Source organism: Lissotriton helveticus, chromosome 12, assembly GCF_964261635.1.
Source record: "Lissotriton helveticus chromosome 12, aLisHel1.1, whole genome shotgun sequence".
NCBI lineage: Eukaryota > Metazoa > Chordata > Amphibia > Caudata > Salamandridae > Lissotriton > Lissotriton helveticus.
Genome location: NC_136073.1, coordinates 468,014,226 through 468,040,491, shown reverse-complemented (window position 1 = coordinate 468,040,491; position 26,266 = coordinate 468,014,226). Strand labels below are relative to the sequence as shown.

At 41.9% G+C, this 26,266-nt stretch overlaps 1 protein-coding gene across 1 annotated transcript in view; it reads left to right on the top strand.

Moving 5' to 3' along the window:
• NECAB2 (N-terminal EF-hand calcium binding protein 2) overlaps positions 1 to 25,662 on the top strand; it is a 1,192,488-nt gene extending 1,166,826 nt beyond the window's left edge. The window contains exon 13 of the mRNA XM_078668986.1: positions 23,032 to 25,662. Within this exon, the coding sequence (XP_078525112.1) occupies positions 23,032 to 23,060 (29 nt within the window). The 3' untranslated portion in view covers positions 23,061 to 25,662. The remainder of the gene's footprint in view (positions 1 to 23,031) is intronic.
• Positions 25,663 to 26,266: the final 604 nt, after the last annotated feature.

The following is a 26,266-nucleotide window of genomic DNA, read 5'->3' as shown; positions in this document are numbered from 1 at the left end:
TCTCATTTCTCACATATACAACATTCTCATGTTTTCGTGAAAACCATATGTAGGCACGCAATCATGCATCCCCGTGGGATGACAACAAATCATAGTCCTGCATCATGCTAGATCGCCCACCTCTTCATCTCCTTCTTCGCAAGGAGTATTATTCATCAGGTGCAGGAGTCATCTCCATTCTGACTTGTGGTGCAGTCCTGGGGGGCCGATCCATGCTACCCTAGGATTATGCTTACACTATCTTCTCCAATCCGCCTTACCAGACAACTAAGAGCATAACCCCCCCCAACCTATTCCCCCCTTTCCATGTCCCCTCCATTAGCCCCACCTCCTCCCTCCCTTCAGACATGTCGCTCTCCCTAACAGCGCACCGGTTGCACAATATGCATTCCTATCACTTCGTTGGATTCCCTATGGCAGATGTTTCATCTAGGAGGATGCACCCACATCAATCGTCCCCCACCTTCCGTCCTACCCTCCCATGCAGTGAAGGGAGTCCCCCACACCCGGGGAGATCAGTCATTGTCATCAGTCTGGTTTTTAAGAAGATCCACCAGTGCCACCCAGGCTCTCGCCGTGTCCAGTAATCTATCATTGTCAGTTCTCCGAGTCATCTGAAGCCGGAGGGTCTCCTTGCAGTCCGTCCAAGTTATAAGTTCCCGCAGCCAACGTGAAGTGTTGGGGCAGTGACCGCCTTCCATTGGCTAGTAATTTCGCTTTTAGCTAGGACTAACCCCAAATCCAGGAATTTGCTGGTGGTTTTATTATGGGCAGTGTGGGGGAACCAGTGTAACAGGCAAACACCTGGAGTTAGCTGCAGCTCCCTTTCTGTCACCTCCTTTAGCCTGGTCAGGACCTCCTCCCAGAGCCCGTGGAGTAGTGGGCAATTCCAGAAAATGTGCAAAAACGCAGCATTTTCCAGTCTGCATCGCGGGCAGGCAGTGTGGGAGCCGAAAAATTAATTGAGTTTGTGAGGAGTGAGGTACGCCCGATGAAACACGTAGAATTGCATTAGCTGGAATCTCGCATTCCGGGAGCATTTCCATGCTCGTTCCAGCAGCATCTCCCACAGCTTTGCCTCTATGAGCGTCCCCAGGTCCGCTTCCCATTTAATGCGCAGCCCATCTAAGGGAGTCCTGGACCCCTGCCTCAATCTCCTATACAGGCACATAACCACCTTAATCTTACCCGCTGAGATGAGCACATACTGGCAGGGAGGAAGGTCTGTGGTTCCTCCATTCCTTTTTTCCAGTGTTGACGCACAGCAGCCTTCAATGCCGCATGCAGTAGAAAATCCTGAGCAGGCAGTTCATGTCTCTCCATGAGGTCTTGGAATGGTAAGAGGGTACTATCCTTGTACAGATCCCCAATGGTGGAGATCCCCAGTTCCTCCCATTCCCGCAGTCTCTGCCAATCGCGCCCATGTGGCAACTCCTCACAGAGCCACACTGGAATCTCGGGCGCATACGCAGGGCCCGCCTTGTTTCGTCGTAGGGCCCTATTCCAGCATTGCCGCATTACCCATAAATCTCTGGGCACCTCTCTTTCGCGCACCGGAAGCTGGAGCAAAATCCTAGTTAGATGGCGAAGTCCCAAGTCCCTACCTCTCTGGTCCACCTCTGCTCCCAGTTTCCCCGCCATCCACAGCGCGAACTATTGAAATTGGGCCGCATAATAATATGCCTCGAAATCAAGTACTGCAAAGCCCCCTTCCTATCTAGGGCGCATCATAGTAGTCCGAGCCACTCTACACCTACCTGAGCCCCACAGAAAACTCGTAACGATTGAGCTTATTTAGGCAAAATATTTCCCAGGCACCCAAAGTGGTAGTGTACCAAAGTAGTAAAGCAGACGAGGCAGGGTTATCATTTTTAGCAACGCCACTCGTCCCGCAACCGATAAAGGCAGAGACCCCCAAAAATCAAAATTACTCTTGGTAGTTCACAGAGCCCGCCCTACGTTGCCCTCAAATAAGTCAGCAGCCTCATGATAAATTCTGACCTCCAAATAAGGCAAGCATCTGCCTTCCCAGCGCACATCTAGCCCCTCAGGAGGATCGCCTCTACCCCCTCGTACCGGAAATAGACAGGTCTTATTCCAATTGACTTTGAGCCCTGCCACTAGACCCAGTCTCTCTAGCAATTCCCGAGCACCCCGCAACTCGTCAGTAGCATTGGCAAGGAACATTAACAAATCATCAGCATATAGAGCAGCGGTCTTCAAACTTTTTGATGTCTAGACCCCCTTGTCAAACCTTTTTAGACGTAAGGACCCCCTCTGACAAAAATTTCTAGAAACTGGTTCTCCTCATCATCAGCATCTATCGACAACCATAAATGCCCCTATTAGACCTGGCATCCTTTGGCACGTTTCCCATGTTTTTTTCCTTTCTGACCTTCTTATGAAATACGGCGCATTCCAGTCCTTTTCCCTTCAAAATTTGCTGCCTAGCACCAACGTAGCAAGATTGTTTTAGTACGGGAAGAGGCACCTTCCTTCACCAAAACAATCCTGAGGGGCGTTTTCCTATTTCTAAGTGAGCTGCAGAATGCAGCACACATGGAAAGATGAAAAACAAGGAGAATTGAAAACATTTCTCCTCGTTACACTTCTGCTGGAGAGGCATCAGTTTTTGGAGCTGCCCCAGGTTTACGTGATTTTGTAAATAGGGGGCAGCATCAAAATCCATAGGCTTTGCGTGGGAACCCCATGCAAAGCCCATGGAACACCTCCTTGATCAGACCCCCCAGGATATTGTGGCATAGATTTGAAAATTTAGCACCACAAAATTTTTAATTTAGTGGCACAGAAATTGAAATCTTGCGGCATTTATACGGCACTTTATTTTACTTGTAATCATTACTTTCCAGCCTTAAATCATTGAAACTGTTTTAGCAGAGCATTTACATTTGGAATAGACATGTAGTGTGTGAGAGTGTTTGTTTGCCTTACTCTCCTTTGTGGTATCATTCTGGATCATAGGTTAAGCCAAGCACAATAGCCAAAGGTTGCTAGTCCTCTTGTTTTCTGTGGCACTGTGCTGACTTGGGGCTAGCGATTCCAAGCCCAAAGGGAAAGAGGTGGCCTGTGGTCGCTTGTTCATGTAGAGTATGTCTGCAGGCTCCTCGGAGGGAAGCCTGGCTTCTGACCTGGGTGACTGAGGGTGTAAGTGGTGCAGTTGGAAGGGACCCTTGACTTGGGAATGAAGGGCCGGCCTATGGACGACTGGAACATGCAGAGCACATCTAAATGCCCCTCAGAGGGCAGCCTGGCATTGGGTGAGTGATTGAAGGTGGAAGTGGGACGGATGGAAGGGACCTTTGACGTGGGAATTAAGGGCCTATCAATGTCTGGTGCATGCAGAACATGTATACAGACTCCTCGGAGCATGTCTAGAGAATCCTTGGAGGGCAGCCTGGCAAAGGGCATGGGCTGTTGATTGTGGCAGTAGGGGGTAGGTGGTACTGTCACTGGAAGGGAAGGGCAAAAACAACAGTTGATGGACAGAATGCAGAACAATGTCATACATTCACCCCAGTACAGAGATCTGGGCCTAAATCCTTCGTTATTTTGCTCACCAGGCCATTCCAGTTTGAACCCAGCCATATGCACCTTGTGTGTTTTACTGGAAGGGAAGGGCCCTTGACTTATAATTGCATTGATATAGTGCTTACTTCCCTGATAGAAGAGAGAAGGGTCTAAAAAGTGTATTTGGAGATCATAACATTAGGAGGTGTGGGATGAGTAAAGAAGAGATGGAGGGGGAAGAGTCTAGAAGTGGATTAGGGAGAAAGAGGAGGTATTGCATGAGTCTAGGAGGGATACATGAGGGAAGGGTGTAGAAAGGCTTGTATTTATGGAATTATGTGTATAGCAGAACTTAAAAATAAGCTCAGCACAACACAGTACCAGGAGAGCTTGAAATACATTAGTTTTATTTTGGTGAAAGACACAGGCATGCTCCTAACAACTTTTACCCATGTAACTCATCTTGCAAATGTGCCATCCTTAAGTGGTCATATTTTGCCTCTACAAGCTCCTGCAACAAGAGCAAATTTGCGGCAAATAAGCATCATGCCCCTAAATATTACATGGCATCCTGTAAGGACGCGCAGGATTCACAGTTATCATTTAAAAATGGGACGCCCATAAACAAACACAATAGAACGTCCAAAAAAGATTGGCAGCCACCTTTGGAAAAAGTCTAATAACCCTATTGAACATGATTAATCTTACAATTTGTGAGCAAATGTTACCCTTCTAACAGCTACTTACAAACTGCTAATTTATCTCACACAAACCAGCACATCAACAGAATAAATAGAACAATGGCCAGCAATGGAACCACCGTAGTCAACCTTAAATTGTGGCAAAATTACAATTACTGTGCTGGTCTGTACACGATTGAAGTGGCCATGCACTCGCACAAATGAGAAACGCAAATACTGTCCTGGGAAACTCCAACTTTTAAAATTCCAAAATAGAAAGATGGATTTACAGACCGATAAGTCCTATGCAGGAAAGAGATAAACCACTTTCATTGGAAAAGGTGTTATTTTGACTAAAGCCTTGCTTGGTCCTTACTAAAATCACGGAACACAACTCTCCCTCTTCTGCCCCAAAATCTCCCACCTAAATGTGTACCCATCTGTCCTTCAGTCCCACAGCTTCATCTCTAGTTGACCTACAGCTCTCAGTTAAAATGACTCTTAAAGTTACTAACGTATTTTAGAGCTAGGTTTAGGTCTGCCCATACCAACCAATTGAAACTCAGTTGTTTATCGACTTTGGAAGGATGAAAGAGTGAGTTGTAACAGCTCACAGTAGAATCTTGCCACATACAGACGTGTTTTTCCTGTACTGGCTGAACCTGCGACCTGCTCAGCCCCAGTATACACATCAGATGTCAAGAGCAAGGTCAGGCTGCCTCGATCTTAGAGGATGCAGTTCCGACTATACTCTGTTTTACACATTTACAGGGATGCTTGTGCCGCCTTTGAATACATGTTTTGGTGCAGAAGAGAAGCTTGCTGGGATGCCATGGTTTGGATTGTTGGTATAATACAATTGTTTTAGCTATGCTGGCTGTGCGGTATTTTTAACAGCTATTATGGTATGTAAGGAGAGAGATGGACGCCCCAAAGTGTAGAAATACTGACAGATTACTGGAGCACGAGGATCTGATTGAAACCGGAATGAGTGGAGCTACAAGCGATTCTCGCTTTGCACAGAAGGGAGATCCACCTGCCTTTCATTCAGGCAAGCAGCTGATAACGATCTCAATTATCGAGACCAGCTGTTATTTTGCAGGGACAGGTAAAGCTGGGGAATCTGCGACCCCCTTCCTAGAACTCCACGACCCCCCTGAGGGTCGCGCCCCACAGTTTGAAGACGTCTGATATAGAGCAATGTAGTGCATCTGACTAATCCCGTCTAAGCCCCTGTAGTGCCTCCCCGTCCGTGCATGGACCGCCAGAGGCTCCTTTGCCAGGGCGAACAGGAGGGGAGACAGCAGGAAGCCCTGTCTCGTCCCCCTACCCACATCACAAGCCGCAGAAATTGCCCCCGTTCGAACCCTGGTCATCGAGCGTTTATACAGAATCTTCATCCAGGCCACAAACCCTTCACCTAAGCCAAACGTCCTCAAAACCCTAAACAGATATGGCCACTCTAAGCTATCAAAGGCTTTTTCAATGCCTCATCTCTCTCTGCCGTCATCTCGTGTAGCAATTGGCACAGCCTCCGTATGTTCATGGCCGTATTCCGGGTAGGAATAAACCCAGCCTGGTCCCCATGTACCAGAGTGGTCATGTGTGCCATCAGGCGACTGGCCAAGATACTGCTCAAAATCTTATGGTCAATATTTAACATCGCCAGTGGGCGATATGCTGTGCGGTCCCATTCCGACTTGCCCAGTTTAAGGAGGGTCACAATCACTGCTTCCCTTGTCGAGCTAGGTAAATATCCATTTTGTTTCGACCGATTATAAAGAGTCACCTGTTGTTAGGCTAGTAAATCCACATATGTTACGTAGAACTCAGATGGTAACCCATCAGTACCCGGCGTTTTGTTCTTGGCCATACGCTTTATAGCCCCCCTGACCTCGCCCCACTCCACTGGTTGGCCCAGGCTCTCCGCGTCACCCGCCTCAATCTGAGCCAGACCTATGTCTAGGAAATTCCCTTCCTCCAGCTCTCTGGGGTCCAACCTGCTGCGATATAAAGTAGTGTAGTATTCCAGGAACTGCATGTTAATGGCCTGCTGTCCATAGTGTACTGTCCCCCCCCTTCTTCCCGTAGTTCAAGAATCGGTGTGCCTCTGCGCGCCGGCTTTGCCAACCAAGCTAGTAGTGCCCTAGATTTATCTCTTACAGCATGCGCTCGCACCATATATGCCCTGTAATCAAAGCACCTCAGCCTCTCTACTTGCGTTGTTAACTCTTCTTTCGCCCTCAACAGCTCCTCTTGTGTATCCTCCCGTCCAGGTCTTTCCCTTTCTTTCTCCCTGAGCCGCCGCTCTGCCTGCTGTACCTCACTCAATAGAGTTCTACGAACTCTCACAGCTTCCCCAATGCACCGCCCACGTATCACTACCTTGAATGCGTCCCACTCGTTATGTAGATTAGAGGATGTGTTGATGTTATGCTGAAAGTATTCCTCTATGTCCTCTATGTCAGTGCCTATGGTGGTTTGGAAGACCTGGTCCTCTAATACTTCCGTTTGGAGACGCCAACGAGGGATCACCGTTCTAAGTCGAACCCAATTCAGGGACACCAAGAGTGGGTTGTGATCAGAGGCCGTCCTAGCCAGGTACTCACTCATTGTGACCATCATATGGACATCAGGGGAACACAGTATAGCGTCCAGCCGGACGTGCAGCTCATGTACAGCTGAAAATAAGAGTAATCTCGGTCCCCAGGGTGATGAGCCCTCCAGGAGTCTGCCAGTCCCCAGCGTTGTTGCCAGTCCTGTCTGGCCTCTTCAACCCTATGAGTGGGTGCATCAGGAAGCAGAGGATGGGAGCAATCCAGGTCTATGTCAGTCACTCAATTAAAGTCCCCCCCTAGGAGAACAGGACCCGTTAGCTCCCCCTCCAATTTCTGTGACAGCTGTGCAAAAAAGATAGACTGTTCAACATTCGGGGCATATATGCTTCCTAGTGTGATGTCCCGCCCATCAAGCCGCCCCATTTCCACAGTGAATCTGCCGTCTGTATCAATCACCTGCCTAACACATTGGAATGGTACCCCTGCCCGCACCCATATTAAGGTTCCCCTGGAGTATGCCAAGTAGGTGGTGTGGAACACCTGCCCCCTCCAACGACCCTGCAGCGTCACCCCCTCCGCCTTCGTCAAGTGGGTTTCTTGTAGTAGTGCAATTTGCACTCCTCTCAGTACTAGATAGGCACGTATTTTGTGTCGCCGACACATAGTGTGCATCCCCCTTACATTCCAAGACATAACTTTAAGTCCTATGGAGGGGCCCATGGATCCACGCTCTCTTCCAGGATCCCCCTAGCGACATGTCTGACCCTCCCCCATCATCCCCATCTTCAAACTTTACCCAACTCCCATGCCCCAGGACAGGCACACAAGAACAGGCCTCCATCCAACCCAAGGTATTCATACAAAAAAACGTAACAAGGAGGTAGCGTGTGACTTGCGCACAATGCCCCCAAACCCCCCCCCGACCCGTCCCACCCTCCCCTCCCCCTTCCCCAGCACCCCAACTCCCACACCCCAGGACAGGTTGCCTGAAACTAGCCCCCATCCAAAGAAAAAGAACCATCAACCTTGCCAACATGGATAGTGAGACGTGTGCTGACCCAAAGGGACTCAAAGCACCCCCACCACTCCCCCTGCCAAGTGCGAAAGAGCCAGCAACAGCCCTCTGGGAGCCCCTATGAGGACATTCAAGTGAGGTCACTTCCCCTCTGCTCACGGGCACAGCCACTGCAACAGTCAAACCTGGGCTGCAGTAGAAATCGCTTCCTATCCCGCCATCCAGGCCCAGGTCAGCCAAACAAATCCGCCGTCTGCGGAGTGACCTCTGGGAGTTCAGTTTCGGAGTCCCCATTCGTGCTTCCAGCCGAAGAAGACCCAGAGCCCTCCAGCACTTGGTTAGGAGAAGCAGAAGCTGGGCTGGGCTGGTATCACCTTGACTGATCGCTACCACCGCCTGCACAGCTCTGTCTCGTTCAAGTCGACGGTCCGGCAGCTGTAGAGCCCCCGACGGACCCGCAGCAGCAGGGGATCGTCTCTCCGCGGGGCCCGCTGGCGAATTCCGCTGCGACCTTGCCTGTCGTGTCTCCAGCCAGTGCCACGCATTCTGAGGGGTGATAAAAAAAGAGGGTACTGGGACCATCCACCACCTGCAGCCACGCTGGGAAGAGCATCGCCTAGGGAATGTGGAGTTGACGCAATTTCCGCTTAAGCCAAGTAGTCATATTTATAACTGAAAAATACAGCCATTTTTTTTAATGGGCGAAATTTAGAGTGCATAACATTTTTCCATTAAGTGCCTAAAAATGTTCCTTAGTACAAACATTTTTGCAGAAAATGTTTCTGCACTTTGATTTTTTTTTTATTTAAAAGATTTTTTTTAAAGTTTGTGCTATACATGTAAGAGTGACACATATAGCAAACGGTATGTCCTGTGCCACATGTGTACATACGACAAAGGCTGTCAGTCACCCATACACATATATCTCATTAATTCACACACATATTCATGCATCCCCACATACCATGCACTCACTGACGCACATAGCAGCCCTAGCATAGTACCTCTAGTCCCAGTATTTTGTTCAAACCATGGTAGCAGGCTTCTTGGACATTAGGTTTAAAGTCAATGAAGCTGGGCAAGGTGGTGTCTGGTAACAGTGCACAAGCTACTTGGCCTTCAGTCGCTCACAACGATTTTCACTGATCAGCAGTAGCTCTCATTATACAAAAGGTTGGAGACCCCTAATTTGGGTGGATGAAATAGCAAACAATATACTTTGCTGTGGGAAACATTTAAAAAGTGCCCCCAATTTTCCAGGGAATACTAAGGAGCCATGAGATCATGCTGAAATTAATTTCACCCTGACAACCCAGATCGGCAGAATTAGTGAATGGTTCAATAATTTGCAGAATAGCACCTGAAAAGCATGGATTAGTGAATACAACTTCGGTTTCAATACATTCAACTGTAAACAATGCTGTCCACGATCCAGATATTTGTAACTATGGCTTCTTTTGATCGTTGTCTCACCCAAATACAAAGCACCATTCTTGTTCACCTTTTTAACAAAAAATTAGGGTGTTTGGTTTTTCAAAGATGACTGTCATATAGTTTTATTTACAATATTCATTAAAAAAATTTGCCTCTGCAGACCCACACCAGTCTAAGGCGGATACATCGTGTCATATTGTAAAGCTGTCAAAAGATGCCCGCCAAAGAAATTGGGTGGGATATTTCCTGATCTAACAGATTGCTAAGATCTGAGATAAACAAGTTAAAAAGAGTAGGGGGGAAGAGCACCCAGCCTTGTTATAATTGTCTATTCCTTGGAACTTTTAGAATATGCATGTGCATGTTTATCTCCCAACTTTATTTGCCCCCAATTGTTGGAGTATAATATTTGAATGATTCGCAGCAAAGTAGATTTAATTTTCCAATCAACCAGTTTCTGCTAGAACTGGTTCCTGTTGACATAGTCAAATGCTTTAGATAATTCAATAAAGGAGGAGTAGAGAAGCTGTTTTCTCTGAGTTTACTTATTTATTAACATTACCAAGCAAGCAAAGTTGTCCTTTGTACTAGGATTTTGCCCAAAGCCTGTTTGTTTAAAGTGTAGTTATGTTTCTTTGGCTGCTGCCCAGGCCTTGAGGTCAGAAAAAAGTAGACTAGCAAAATACTTTATTCAATGTCTACTCCAATTTATCAAGCGATAACAGTATGGGCTGACATACACCTAATTTGATCTCTTTCCAGGTGATTATTGTAACGCCAAAAGACTTGCTGATTCTTGCTGTTGCAAGCAAAGAAGAGGTCCTGGCTTTGTAGATCATCCGCACTCCTTTTGGTGTCCCACAAAGATTTCTTTACATGCCTTTCTCAGCTCATTTAGTCTCTGTGCATTGCTGCTGCAACCTTCTAGCTTTTTTAGTTTTTTAGCTTCCTGGTACAATGTTTTCCTTTGGGCCCGTTAGCTCCTTTGAATACCATTTTGTATGTTGCGTTCTCCTTGCAGGATTGAAGTGTCACTGTAGACCATGAAGATTGGTTCTTAACTGACCTGTTGTGATTTCCCAAAGGGTGATTACATTTTCCGTTTGCTCAAAGGGCATTGCCCCAGCATGATTTCTAACCGGTGTACTTTACTAGCGATCCACTTTTGCATGAATTCTATTCCATTCATGCATACTTAAGGCTAAACCCATCACCCACATGGGTTCAGCCATCTTATTAAAATTTCCAAAAGGTATGAGTTGCGGGTAGTGGTCGCTTTCACATCTTGGAATTATTGCAAACTCCTGCATTTTATCAATCAACCCTATGGAAATAAAAATGTAATCCAATACTGCATTCATGTATGTCCTATGCGTAAAAGCCTTAGGAGACTTCAGGAGAAATGCTCTCAAACCAAGAATCTCTAATGTTGTAGGAAGAGAATGGGCTAATTTATCCAGGTTACTATACAAACTGGAATGGAATTCCGCTGGTTGCATCTGTTCTACAGTAGACTCCTTTCCCCATGCAAAGATTTGAGAAGTTCAAACTGAAATCTCCTACAAGGATCCAAGGTCTATTTCCATATGTATCTGATCATTCAAATAGCTTTTGTTTAACTGAATTAATGATTTGTTTCTTCAAGCACAGGCTAGACAGGGCTGGGGCATGCCCCAAGCATCACATTTTCAATTTAACAATTTAAGTTTTGTAACAATAAAAGCATGCTTAATGGAGATGTAAATGAACAAACCCCCCTTTGGATGGCCTTTCTGTTTTGCTTTACCAGCCGGCACATAATAATTGATGAAACCCCTTAGAGGGAGTTTGTTCTCTTTCCATGTTTCCTGAAATCATAACAAGGCTTGTGAGGTAACATAGGTTTCCATTATTGTATCCAGATGCAACTTTCCCAAACCAGCAATATTCCAGGATAAGATTGTGATTGTGTTTATTGGAACACTTGAGCATTTTTAGGTGGGAGGCATGAAGTTGTATTGCCGTTTAGGGTTTGTGAGAATGGACCCCAATCTTCTGCCTGAACATAGGGAGGGTACTAAAAACTTGCACTGATGACTTCAGTCGGTGTTGCTGTGAGACTAAGATCTATTTTGATTCACCCAAATTACAACTGCCTCTAGATCTTCTAGAATCTTTAAAGATCGTTCCCATGCTTGATTTTGTGAGATGTCCCAATCTGGCTTTTACTTCGGGAAATGCTGCTCCCCTAAGTTCTTCCAATAACACCGTCGGGTATTTTGCCCTAGAAGGACTAGTGATGATAACTCCCCATTCTGAGAGAATCTTCTGTTTTTTATAAAAAATGAAATGGGCTGTTTCAGTGGAGGCCCAGGTGGTGACTGTTGTTTCATTTGGATCCCCAGCCAATGGTGGCTTAAATTCAACTGTTACAATGTCAGTTGATGTTCAATACTTAAGATCACTGCTGGCTTCTAATGCCCTTAAGATGTTACCCCTATTCAGAATATCATTTCCACTTCTAGATTTTTAATTAGGGTAAAGGGCTGTCTTAGTGGTTTAGCAATCACTATTTCGCGGAGAGGGTTGTTCTTGAGGCAATGATGCACTCAAATGGTTGCAGAGTACTGTAGGGGGTGATGAGCAGTCCTCCTTCCTTAAGTTTGCCAGCACAGATTCCTTAAGTCATAATTTGGTGATCATGCAGACTTACCTTCTTATGCTGGAAGATCAAGTGGCTGAGAAAGAGTGGAAAAGTATCTGCACTTTGCTCTTTTTGAGGTATTTGGTTTGAGGAGCTGCTTGATTTCAGATTTGTACTAACAGAAGCATGATCTGAGCTTCCTAAGGGCTCTGCACTTTGCTCTTTTTGCTCTTTTTGAGGTAATTGGTTTGAGGAGTTACTTGATCTCAGGTTCGCACTAACAGAAGCATGATCTGAGCGTACTAAAGGTTCAGAAGAGGCTCCTTTTGTTTGATGGATTTCCCTTGTTCCGACGAGTTTTGAGGTTCAATTCCTGCTTGTCCCAAATCTATCTGAGAACTGTCGATTGAACCCGAGTGAATGTCTACTGTTTTAAAAATTGGAAACACTTTCACAGATGAATCCTTTATTCTTTGGGCTTTTGCTTCTCTCTCATGCCTTATTTTGCTTTCCTATCCTTTTGCGTCTCCTTTTTGATAGAGTTGGCTCAGGTGCTTTATTAAACGTTTCAGCTTAGAAAAATAGTGTACATTTTAATACATTATTTGACACTAAAATAACAAAAACCCAATCAGTAGAATCAGAGTTATGAATTATAAAAGTTTTTAGTCTAAACACTAGTGCTTAAAACATCAAAGTGATAATCATGGACATCTAGTCGTCCAAGCCCCGGTAAAGTAAAAAAATGTATCCTGCCGCGACTTAGCATGGGTTGGATAGAAGTAGTGCGTTGGGTCCGGTCAATGCTTACCTTCGGACATAGGGCCAGATGTAGGAGCCTAAATACCGATCGGTAACGGCCGATTTCGGCCGTTACCGACCGGTATTTAAGAATCGGCATGTAGGGGCATTTATTTTACAGATTCGGTAAATTTACAGAATCGGTAAATTTACCGAATCTGTAAAATACCGAATCGGTAATTTTACCGATTCTGTAAATCTAAATGTAGATGGGACTCTTCTGAGTCCCAAAGGGCATACAGAATCGGTATTTTACCACCCAATTCAATTGGGTGGTAAAATACCGAATCCAGGTGTGCATGCACATGTGTGCATGCACACCTATGCCATGTGACAGACAGACGTGCCCTTAGGGCATGTCTGTGTGCCACATGGCACACATGCCCATCTGTGGGGTGCTAGAGGGTGTCAAAGTGACACCCCCTGCACCCTTGCAAAAATCGGTATTTACCGATTCTGTAATTACAGAATCGGTATTTCCCATTGATTCCTATGGGCTTCAAAGCCCATAGGAATCAATGGGAAATACCGATTCTGTAATTACAGAATCGGTAAATACCGATTTTTACAGAATCGGTATTTCAAATACCGATTTCACCTACATCTCCCACCTTCTATTTTACTGATTCATAAATACCGAATCGGTAAAATTCGGTATTTATGAGTCGTAAAATAGAATTACCTACATCTGGCCCTTAGAGTACATTTTGAAGAAAAAGTTTTGCGAAGGTAAAGTACAATGGGGCAAGGCTGCGGGCATTTTCCGAGAAGGGAGCATCATCGCCAGGGAGCTGCTGGACAAAGTTGCTGTGAAGATTTGAAAGTTCTGACTAAGTCTTCATAACTACAGCTGGATGTAGCTGAAGGCTATAGCCAATGAGAGTTCAAGGAGGCCGGATACCCCTTCGCTGAGGGACCGCTGAACAAGATTTGCTGCTGCGGGGCAAAACAAAGTGGGAGCTGCCTCAAAGTCAGGTCATACTGGCGACTCACCTTGAGCAGATAGGTGAGCAGGTTGGTCTTGGTTCACAGAGTAGTTTTTATCCAAAAAGTTTAAAAGTCCTGAGTTTTGGATTTTGCTATGTGGGCACACCACAACCAAGAGTTCAGGAGTGGAGGGGCACCACTTGGGGGTTCAGGACTTCCTCAGGCTGGGTTCAGCTGTTGGTTCAAGATAGTGAGAGCATTTTCTGTCCCTCAGCTCTGAGCAGGAAGCCAGCATACTAGCCCTTGGGGTCACTCTGGTAGTCCTGGGTTCTGATGATAAAGAAGGCCTCAAACAGTAGGGCAGGCCTCTAAGGGTTCAAGGAAGGTTCCAAGCAGCGGAGTAGTCCTTATAGTTGCAGCAAAGCAGTCATGTGGAGTGCACATCAGCAGGCAAGCATCTAAGAATCCTTCCCCAGGTCCAGAAACTAAACTGAAGAATGAGTCTAAGATTCCCCTTTTTATACATTGTGCCTTCCTTGAAGTAGAAGATGTTTCTAGACAGTTCACTTTGAAGTGCTCTAAGTTTCCTCATTCCTCTGCCCTGGCTCCAAGCTGGCTGTATGAACAATGTTGGGGAGAGATGTCCATTGTGGAAAGTAGAGCACAACTTATTTTGTTTCAAGTGGGGCTGTGCCCAGCTCTGCACCCCCACCCCTCAAACCTGCCACTTGATGGCCCATCCAGGCACACCTAAACCACCTGACTGGGCAGGTAGGCCTCATAGTAATGAAAAACAAATGTAGACATTTTTTACGAACAGGAAATGCAAAACTTAAAAGTACATGTCCAACCTTTCAATTAAATGCTTTCTGTTCTATGTGCTACCTAGAGCCTACCTTAGTGGTAGCGTATATGTAATAAAATGGCATGGAAAGAGGGTTATTTTGCCAAGTCGGATTTGAAGGTTATGACTGCATTCAGGCTGCAATTGCAGGCCTGGGGCATGACTAAAGGGGCTATTTAAGTGGGTGGCACAAGTGCTACAGGCCCACTAGTAGTATTTAATTTACAGGCCCCGGGTATATGTATACCACGCTACAAGGAACTTGTAGGTAAATTAAATATGCCAATCGGTGGAAGGCAATTTTACCATGTTTAAAGTAGAGAGCACAAGCACTTTAGCACTGGCTAGCAATGATAAAGGGCACAGAGTTGTAAGGCCAACAGAAACAAATTTCAGCAAAATGTTTAGGGGAAGACCACTCAGCGGCTGACAGGTGTATCAGAATATAATCCTGTGCTCATTGCACTCCTCTTGATATATATTGTCTATTGATCAACACTCACCTTAAATGGCAAGACTAGAAATTTTGCAAGCATCTAAGCAAATATATTAGCTTTGGTATGGTCATCTTTATTGGATTTCCCTTACCATTTAATTCCATGCACCCTTGCCACATAAATAAAGTATGGGCACAAGTCACAAAAGTACAGAGACATGCACCCCAATAATTGTACGAGGTCTTTTTGCAAATATTGAGGAAAGTATCTTACACATTATGTTTCAGAAACCATGCAGGCATGGAGTTAAGTCTTATTAAACCTAAATTTATTATAAACATATGATATTTCTTTGACCCTTTAAAATGCTCATCTTTAATTTGTTACTAAAATAATCGTTCATTAATCTTAAAATTTCACATTTACAAATATTTATATTGTACTGTCAGATTTTCCAGATACCTTCAATAAATCTTGTCAATGTATCAACTGTAATTTCTGGGTTGGTAACAAGCAACAATATATTAATAGCAAATAGAAATGCTTTGTACTTCTTTTGTTTTTTTACCATGACAAATGTATTTAATGTTTCAATTCAATCTATCAGCCTTAGAAAAAGGTATTAAATGTAAATAGAATGTTAGTGATGATGATGCATAACCTTGCAGAGTATAACTTCTCATTTTCCAAGGTGGTAAAATCACATGAATTTTATTACATAAAATATGAATTAATATTCCTAATCAAATGCTCAAAAAACTTAAAGTGTCTCTAAATAGCAACAGGGAAGTCCCAATCTACTCTACCAAATACATTTCAAGCAGCTATTATTATTTACAAAATTGAATAATAATCTTATACTATAGCCAACTTATCTACATTGAATGAACTCAGTTTAACTCTTTCGTAATAGGTTCCTAATTAGTTTCTTCAGCCTTTTAGCAAATATCACAGGTGGTTTTTTTCAGGTATCTTTAGAAATGTCACAGGTCAATAACTGGCACATAAAACAACTTCCTTTTTCCTCCTTTGGAGTCGCAAATGACTCGAGAAAACATGTTTTCAACATTTGTAATTGCTCTTTTTCACAGACCTACAAGCATCATCTTGGTAGTCCATTTATCCAAGGTGAATAACAAGCCTTCAATTTACTTTTTCCCTCTGATTGCCCCACACTCTTATCTAATAAAGATATTTCATCTTCCAACAACTTCAGTATATTTTAATTAACTAAAAAATAGTGAATCTTGCTATCGTTTTTCTCATTGTGTAGAGGATACAAATTGTGATAAAAATTATGAAAAGCACAATCATTTTTGTTACATTGGTTACTGGCCTTCCTGTGTCTCCCTGGTTAGCCCAAACATTCCTAATTAGATCTAATCATTTAATCTGAACTTCATCCTATCATATGATGCCCAATGCATTTGTTTTGTTCTATATAGTTCAGAGTCTGCTGCTTCAGGCTAAATTTGTTTTTTTGACAGTTTGAATCTACCAATTTTCTTAAATATAATTGTTCCTACTTTGCCAATATTGCTCCTCTGGATTTCTAATATTGACCTCAAATCTTCAAAATTTGACTTGTTTTCCTTATTCTTAGTAGAACAGTCCAGATCATTATTTCTCTAACATAAACTTTATAGGTACCTCATGAAGCAGGAGGATGAGCTTCACGTTCCACCTGAGAGCACATTTCCTATTTTAATTCCTTATGAATGCTTTACATTTCTCTTCCCGAAGAATGCTTTAGACTAATTGCTAACTTTCAAAGTTCTAAGAGTAAGATGTAAAGCTGATACTCCTGCCTGAATAATGAAATAATCTACTGATCTGATTCACCAACAAATAATGAATTTAAGAGGCTGCCAAGTGACTTTGTAATAGAAGACTTAACTTGAATTAGTTAACTCCATACATCTATAAATTCTAATTCGGTTTTCATCTTATTCAGTATCTTCCTATTACTGGATGGGGCTGGACAATTGGTCTAACCATATATCCTGGATTAGAGTCAAATCTCCATCTAGAATTAGAATTACAGTTACTTTTGGAGTAACAGAAATATTTTGAATTATGCTGTTAAACACAAACTACTGTTCCCGTTACAATCATACAATAACCAATGTGTGGACTCTCCCTTGAAGGCACACTTTCTCTACCAATGTTTTAATCCTCACCATCTGGATTCAACAATATTATTACTCCCCTTCACTTTTGATTATAAGATGTATGAATTTGAGTTTCATCAGTGCTTCACGCAATGTATGTACCTTCAAGTAAGTGAAATGACTCACTTGAATAAAAGCAAAATATTTCTTGCTTTTCAGTCGACACTGTTTTGTTCTTTAGGCCTAATTCACCCCTTTACCTGTCATTTCAAAAATGCATTTATTTTGACATTTTAGGCTCTTTAAATTACACAGTGGATACTGTAAATATCATTTTTGTCAACACCCAATACTTATTGTAACCTTTGAGGCACCTTATTCAAAATCTATCATCACCCACTGTACTCCCTAAAATTCACTTACTCACTCTCAATACACACAAAAATAAACATTACCAAATCCACAATACATTTGGCATATTAGTCAATTTACACTAAAAAAACTATCCCATTGGTTTTCTACATTAAATTCTCTCTCCTCGGCAGTCATATTATTAAATAGATCTTCCATATTGTCCTCTTTGATTCCCATTCACTCCAAATTATTTACTATCCTTAAAGATTCCCCATATTTTCTGTTTCCACAGGCTTCTAATCTTCCACTTGTGTTAGCATTATCCTTATCTCTGCTTTCCTACTCCCCCACTCACTCCTTAACCTTACTCTCCTTCTCCAGCTCCCTCTTCACAATCGCCAGTCCTGTTTATGCATTAACTCTATCATTTTCTCTCAATGTATTCCTCTATTTCTTCCTACCGTTCTCACTACATCAGTCCACAATCCTCTGCTTTTTATCTACTGCTAATTTTTATACTCTCTTTTTCACTTTCCAAAGCAATCCTGTCTCTCAAAATCCAAAGAGCTACATGGGCTGTTGGGTAGCAGTCAGGAAGTGGATAACTCATTATCATAGTACACTGTAACAGCCATCTGCATTTCTAGTCCATATACCTAGGTATGGGGGATATTTTTCTAAGGCATCGAGCAGTACTGAGACTATTTGGTCAGCATTCAAGTTACATTTACTAACAGTCTAACTTCACTTTAATGAGGACATCTAGTGTAGAGAAATAAATGTTCTGTTTGGCCAGTCCTGAATTTCTTTCAGCAGTAATACTAAGAATTTTAGAACTTCATTTGTTTGATGATGTCACCTAGAGGTTTAAGATGTATTGCAACATTATTCAATGGATACAGATGACAGTGGTGGTTTAGTTGGTAGCACATCTATTCTCTTAGTGCATTCAGTCCATATCTCCAAGTATTGGTACCCCTCCAGGTTTTGCTAACTGCACCCCACTACAGAAGTTGCCAAAAACAAAACGGTGCTCGTTTGGACCCAGTAAACCATGAAATAAAGAAATGTCAACCTCGGCACTCTAATATACCTATGGTATCAATTCATATGGTTATAAAACCAATTCAAAGTAGTAGCAAGGCCTTGATTCTGTTCTGGCTGGAACAATTTATTATAAACATATCACAAGAGCTTTCTTAAATCACACATTTTTAGATTTAAAATACAATAGAAAAAATGATTAGGAATAGACAGCTTGATGTAACAATCTTCCTTTTTAAGCGTTGAACTGGCAGCCGGCACGTGTTTCGTTTCTTTGAAACTTTTTCAAGGCTGCAAATAATGCCATAAGAGAAAGAGAATTTTCATTGTACATGTCCATATAACATCAGAATCCATAAGGAAACAGGAAAAACACAAAATTAATTATTACAAAAAAGCTCCAGCATTAAGGACTTCAAGACTGCACTCCTTTGTGTCTATAGAAAAACCAAAGAATAGTGCAGACAGGCCACAAGGCACCTATATTGAAAATTGTGCAAAAAGAAGAAACATCTAGTGCTCTTGTCCAAAATGGTGTTCATCCATCTATTAGAGGGTTATAGAATAAGATTCATCCTAAGATGCTGTGAGATCTATTTAAATAAATACCTTTAAACTTTGTCTTGCATGTGCAAAACACAGTCTGTCTATAGAAAAGTCCACGTCTCTGGTATGTAAATCGTCTTTTCCTGTAAATTCTCATATTAGAGAGAAGAGCGGAGACATCTGAGGAAATTGTGGCTCAAAAGGTCGATGGAGAAAGTCCCATATTTCTTAAAAGAAGAGAAATTAGTGTAAATCGGAATATATAACTATATGAGTTGTGATCCTGTGCAAAAAACAGAAGACCACGTCACGCGTTCTGTGTATTATGTGCACTGGTTGCTTATTCTGTAAATTAGAGCAGAACTCGGGTCATATTTGTTAGACTAAAGCATTCAGTGGCCCTATTTAGGCTTTTAGATTAATAGAGGAATTATCAGTATAGTGATTACACATACTGCATTTTATACGGAACAGGCGCTCTAAGTCTGTTTTATTGTCCAAGACATATAAGTATTAAAGAAAGAACCATTGAGAAAGACAAGACCTCCAGGCCATTATAAATATATTGTTTAGAAGACCTTTTCTATTCTGTTCTTGAGGATTCACTTCTGTCATTAAGTAGGCATATTTTAATGATGGACTAGTTCGGAAACGGTCCGCTTATGTAATTCTATCCTATATCCAAGACAGACATAAGTAAAAAAAATAGAGTATACTTACAGTTCTAGTCGTCGCAAAGTCTTGGGCTATGATGTGGCCCTAAAGACCATAAGAGAAAAGTAAAAGAAAAAGAAACATTAAGGGTTGACGAAAATCCAAGTATGTGTCTAGTACAATGTTTCCTTTGCTATCATCATTAAAAACATCATCGACTAAAAAGCCTCCTGCATGACATTCTATTTTGTTAAAGCATCACCACAAATTATCCTATATCGGCATACCTCCCAGTACCCACCAAATATATATAGTGGGTCGAATCATAATAGTAGCGATAATATTTAAAGGCACATTTTGTATATTTTTAGTACTTATCCATATATTTTAGGCTGAAAGAATATCGGACCCATTGTCAAAAAATAGTGCACTGAGTATTTGTTTAAATAACAGCTCCCTCTCACTTTAGCCGATAATAAATTCTAGCGTAGACATGATGTCTTTTGGTTTCGGTAACTCAAGTGCTCGTTCAATCAGAGCATGAGTCTGTGTCTTAAGACACATTGAACTAGCCTTCAAACTTTTACGGTGAAAAGTTATTGTACGCATGTAGCCCCACATGGCACGTTTCAGTGGCTCACCTTTAAGATATCGATGTCTCGCGGTGGCGTCTCCTCAGAGTTCTATCATGTACCGCTGGTGTCTATTCCCGGCGCCCATTTTGAGTCAATTACGTCAACGTCACGTGATGCTGACGCCTCACAAGACAAATGAGTAAAAGTTTGGTCATAGTCACAAAAGAAGGACTGCTATACCCAGCAAGCCTGACTTTCTCCATAAATCTAGAGGTGGCCATGTTTGTCTAGTCTGTATAAAGTAAAGTGACTATGGCATCATGGACGTGAAAGCATTTTCCACAAAGAAACCGACGTATTGAAACACATGTAGTGGTTACAAATATTATTTTACGGTCCAGTGCTCTCATGCCCTGTACAAAGTGTGAGATACATTGGTATATCAAAGATCCAAAGAAATATAGTAATGAAAAGAAAGGATAGTAGAGAAGGAGATCCAGTACTTCAAAGTAAAAGAGTTGATAATATCGGCTAAAACCCTCCAGTGATACTTTAATAAATATATATTAAGTGTGCATTTCTCATATAAGCCCTTAAGAGTAATTAAATGATATAGCTGCCCGAAGATTCGAAGTAAAGAGGTACAGGTATGTTCCTACTTAAATCATGAGGCCCATTTTTGATTAAATACCTACTCGCACATGTGTAGGCATATCATACAATTTTCAATTCATTTGTTACATAGTAAGAATAGATTCTAATTGTCCTATTCAGTGTCCCATTTAAATTCCTTGTTAACGTAGCATTCATAGGTCCTGTTTTTTCTTTTCTTTTTTTACTTTATCTATACACTATGCCCTTCCTCGGGTTGAATACAATCCCCAACGTATACAAGACATATTAAATGGCAATACACATCAGATCCCTAATATGTATATGGAATCATAACGGCAATTTCTTAAGAGAAGTTCAATATCTTGAGGTGCTGCCATAGTTTGTCTGTTTGTCTCTAAACATTTGTCATCTTTAATGCCTCATTACATTTTCTTTATAACATAACAGTCACCAGTTGTCTTGCAATGTCCCCCTCAAATTACATATAGTCTCCAATAAAAAAGATACAGATTAATTGCAATACATATCAGATCCCTGAATACGTATATGACAGCATAATGACAATTAGTCTAATCCCAAAGAAAGACAAACATTTCCTTATCAATGTCAATGCCCCTCTCCACGGCACAAAGGCATATGATTCATTGTGTTTCAGCTTTTCTTAGCATCAATGTTTTGTCCCCCCTCCCTAGCATCAGTTGTAATTTCAGTGATGCCATGGAAGCTCAAACCGGTCAAAGTTCTGTTGGGATGGTCATTATTAAAATGCACCGCTAGTGGATAGCTACAGTTGTTGTTCCTGATAGCCCTTATATGTTCTTGAATTCTTTCCTTCAAGGGTCGAATCGTACTGCCTATATAAATTAGGCCACAGATGCAACGTAAGCAATAAATAACATATTTTCTATTGCAGTTCATAAACTGACGAATCTGGTGGGGTATATTGCTGTTATATTTAAAGGTCTGCAATTTATTGCATGCAAACTGGCACATGTTGCAATGTGCACATTTGTAGAATCCATCTGGTTTGGTAGACAACCAAGTCATGTTTGTTTGTCTAGGTGGTATATAGATGGTGCATAAGGAGTCCCTTAACGTTCTACCCCTCCTATATATAATGGTGGGGTGTTGTGTCACTATCTTACTCATTGTGCTGTCTAGATTTAGTAGATGCCAATGCTTTTTGTAGATCTTATAGATCTGATGGCTGTGCATGTTGTAGTTCATAATCATACTGATCTTATCCCTTCTCTTTTTCTTGTTTTGTGAGGCATTGGATTTGTGTAATACAGAATTTCTAGATTTCTGTAAAATGCTCTCCCTATATTTGTCTAGATTGTTAGAGGAATATCCTCGGTTGCAAAAACGCATTTCGAGGTTCTTCAGTTCTTGTCGGAATATACTCTCCTCACTGCTGTTTCTCTTAAGTCTGGTCATCTCCCCCAATGGGATTGAATTGATCTGTACTGCAGGGTGACCACTAGAAGTGTGTAAGAGAGAATTGCAAGCAGTAGGCTTTCTGTATAGTCGGGACATGATTTTATTATCTTTGGCAGAGATCTTAACGTCCAAGAACTCCATCTCCATTTTATCAAATTTAGATGTTAAACTCAGATTGAATGTGCTGTTATTGAGATATTTCGTCAATTCTTCAAATTGGGTCTTGTTGCCTGCCCAGATGATAAAACTATCATCTATATATCTTGTCCAATATACTATAAGTGCTGTAAGTTCTGGGGGTCCCTGAAGCCATAGGTGTTGAGATTCGAAGCGCAACACCTACCTAGAATTGATTTTATAACCATATGAATTGATACCATAGGTATTTCAGAGTGCAGAGGTTGACATATCTTTATTTCATTATTCAATGGATGACCCCTTTAAAAATATCTACTTCCTCACTAAAGGTTCACCCATGTGTGCTGCTGCATGTTAGTGGGAATTTCCAATTAGACCCCCCCTTCCCTTATTAGGAAACTCAAATGTTTGACAGACTGACAGAGAATAACTTTGAGGACCCCAAATGTAAACTGTATATGAGGTCAACCTAGGGCATCACTGGCAATACCACCAAAACATTTCAAAACACAAATGCCCACACAATTTAGCTATGCTCTTGCACCTCTCTCTCTTTCTGAGATACATGATTATCAGTAGATAGGATGCTTCTACTTTTCTCAGTATACAGAAAAAACACCAATCACGTAGCCTAGAGAATCAGAAGATATCCAAATTCCTCAATTTACAAAAAATATATATTTACCTTCTATGCATTTTTGTTACAGCTGCATGGTGTACCCTCAACAGAGATTGACAGCTCTCCAGAGGAGGATCACCAAAGGAGAAGAGAAGCTGCAGCCTATGGGACCCGGTCTCTGTCCAATGAATGCTCTGCCCATATTGCAGGGGGCCTGCACAGAGTTGGCCCTGGTCTCTTCTGTCCACTGAATGCTCTCCCCCCCGTCGCAGAGGACGTGCCTCCTGCTTTTTTAATCACTTTGTTACGAGTCTTGTCTTCTGAATACACTTCTAAACAGGAATGTGGGGAATGTATTTGCTTGCTGTTCGAAGTGAAGGAAAAACATAAACTCATTGCATCTCTTTCCCACATTACTTCAGAGGAGGGAGCTGGAGAGCTGTTCTCCCTTCATCCTCATACTGTATCATCCATCATCATCATCAACCTGCATAAGCCAGTAAAATGTACCAGGACAGTATCTCCTACGACATGGGCAGGGGTTGTGGCATTCCCCCGTCGTTTTCCAAAGGAAATCCTTTTTAAAATGTATCTTTTTAATAATTTGTAAACATGTTCCTCCCACCCTGGCTCTGGTGCTCCAGGGCAAAGCTACCCTACAACTGTATATTTAACATTTGTGATTGTCTGCTCTATAGTGTGGCGGCATTAGGGGTAGAGAGTGGTAGTACCTGCTTGTAGCTACAATACTGTGATTGATGTGACCTATGTGACTCCAGAAAGCCAGCTTTCTCTACAGATATATTGAATTAAATAGCACTTGAATTGTAAAATGCACACAGTGATTTCTGAATCCATTGATCTGAGGCCACGTACAATAAATTAAAAACTGCAGTAGATGCAATAGCCTCCTTTTTATATCATTTTAAAAAACTACATTTGATGGGTAGTTTTATGTGCCAAATTCTATTGCCACAGATAATTTAAATTAGTAAAGCACAGTAAGTGCTCTTCAATAGACTTTAAAGGAACTCCAAAGAGTGTATGAACCATAGAGGAAGACATAAGCCTGCCTCCTAGGACCAAGACTCTGGAACACCTGTTAACATTAATTGTATCAGTAGACAACATCTGAACATCTGGTTGCTTGTGTAGTAATCTTCTCCTTGCCTCAGATACTCAGTATTGTTCCTTAGGTCTTGTGTTCTGATCAAACGGGTGGCACACTTTCAATCTTCAAGCCCAAATACAATATAAAGCAAAGTGAGAAATGCCTGATGAGTTGTTTTCAGTCCCGCTTATAGGTTGTTGGGACAGCAATTACTATCGGGTAAAGTAGAAGAGGAAGGTCAACCCCAAAACAACAGGGCTGTTTTCAGTTGCAGAGAAAAAAGGACAAAGAAAGGCAATGCTATGTAGTGTAATTTCAGAATTAAATGGGGAAATTGAACTTTCGGGAAGGAGGACGCAGTAACCCATTAAGTTGGAAGCCACAAGGAGGCACCTTGAATACCATTTAAATCCTCAATGGAGTATTTGTTCTCTTAAAATGTATGCAGTTACCATGAAGTAAGTTGCCTTCCATAAAACAGGAAATCTAAAGACTGCACTCCAAACAAAATCTAGACTGTCAGATAACAAGTCATCCGAACATAGAATATTACTCCTGTAGCAGACAGTCTCCAGTATTGGGGCATTCGCTCAGACAGAGAAGATAGAGTCAGGGCTACTGGTATGCTATGTATCTCCATGACTACATATAGCCCCTTTATGCTCTGTTTGAGGATCTTGTTTCCCATATTACAGGATTATCATGATGTTGGGTACAGTTGTCAAACATCACCCAGGCACCATCTCCAACTAAGTAGAATTCTGGGTGCCATCTTGGTGTGGGGACATTGATGTCTCAATTGCACTGTTTTGAAGGGGGCTCACAAATCTCCTTTCTGGGTGGCTGCCAGCACCTCAACTCTGGCTCTTTTGAACCCTGCTGGCAGTCTTCTATGGAATCTATAGGTGGCACCAAAAGCGTGCAAACACATGAGCTTTCAAGTCAGTCACTGTAAGAATGTGCTGTCATTACATAATGGTTGTCTTTCTAACATAAGCTGGTAGATAAAAAAGGCAGAAAGTGCTGTAAAGCTCACAGGATTTTTTATAGAACTTCTGTGTGGTAGGAACAATGATTCCCCTGGCTGTTTGAATTCATATTAAGGACTATAACTTTAAAGTTCATTAATTGCTGATTCCTGAACCACATTGCTAACATTTCTGAGAAAATCACAGTAGGAATCCTTCTTCAGTAATCCCATTTTGTTTGTTCAGTTATGTTTTATCCCTTTTAAGAACTTCACTTGTTAACCCTTCCTATAGTTCTTTATTTGTATCCTTCACTTTGAAAATGATGCATGATGAGCCTTGTTGTACAGTCTTATAGAAGCCAATTTTGCTGTAGAAAGTAGCCTTCCTTGTTCCTTTACAAAGCTTTGTGGTTTCTATTTTGTATATTAGGATTGGACTGAAGAAAGCCCTTTTGGAATGTCAAATTGCTTAATTTCTTCACTATGACTGTAATGTTTGATATTATGACAAATGTATGGTATTTAAAGATTATATGATATTAGTGCAATGCCGGATGCCAGTATTATAATGAAAAAGTAATTTATTAGGATATGTACAGTTGAGTAATACCAAATAAAATATGGTTGAAAAATGTCTAGCCTGGTCTCTTTTTTTATAAAATAGCTCCTTTCAGGATTTCAATATATTGTGTGATCAGTTGTAGGGAGCAAATAAAGTTTTTTTTTCTAGGAAAGCTAATTCTGACACTGTTGAAAAACCATTAAGTCATGAGCCAAGAATAATCTGTTGCCAGAATATCTTCCATTTTTTTGTGGGGGAGGGAATGGGAGTTAGATGCTCGAATATAAAGAGTGATCTTAGTTGTGTTCATTCTATAATCTCTCTTGGTGGGATGCCTTGCAGGAAAAATATTGGGCCCACTTCACAACGGTAAATATACATGAGTACATTTACTCATGTGTAGATCTACTCCTACACCAATGTGTAACTTTCCAACTTTTTATATTCACTTTTTCCAAGTACAGATTCACACCTAGTTGTAGACTTACATGTCTTCTCCCCACCCTCGAAAGAGAGGGGATGGAATACTAAATTGACAAGTGTAAAGTCATTATTAGTAACAAAAGGTTTGGCCGACTAGTGCAGCTCAATGGATTGGGGCCACCTGCAGGAACCCAGTGGGGCCACGGTGGGCCCTGGGGCTATCCCGACATCTCCCAAAATATTAAACAAGTAGGTGT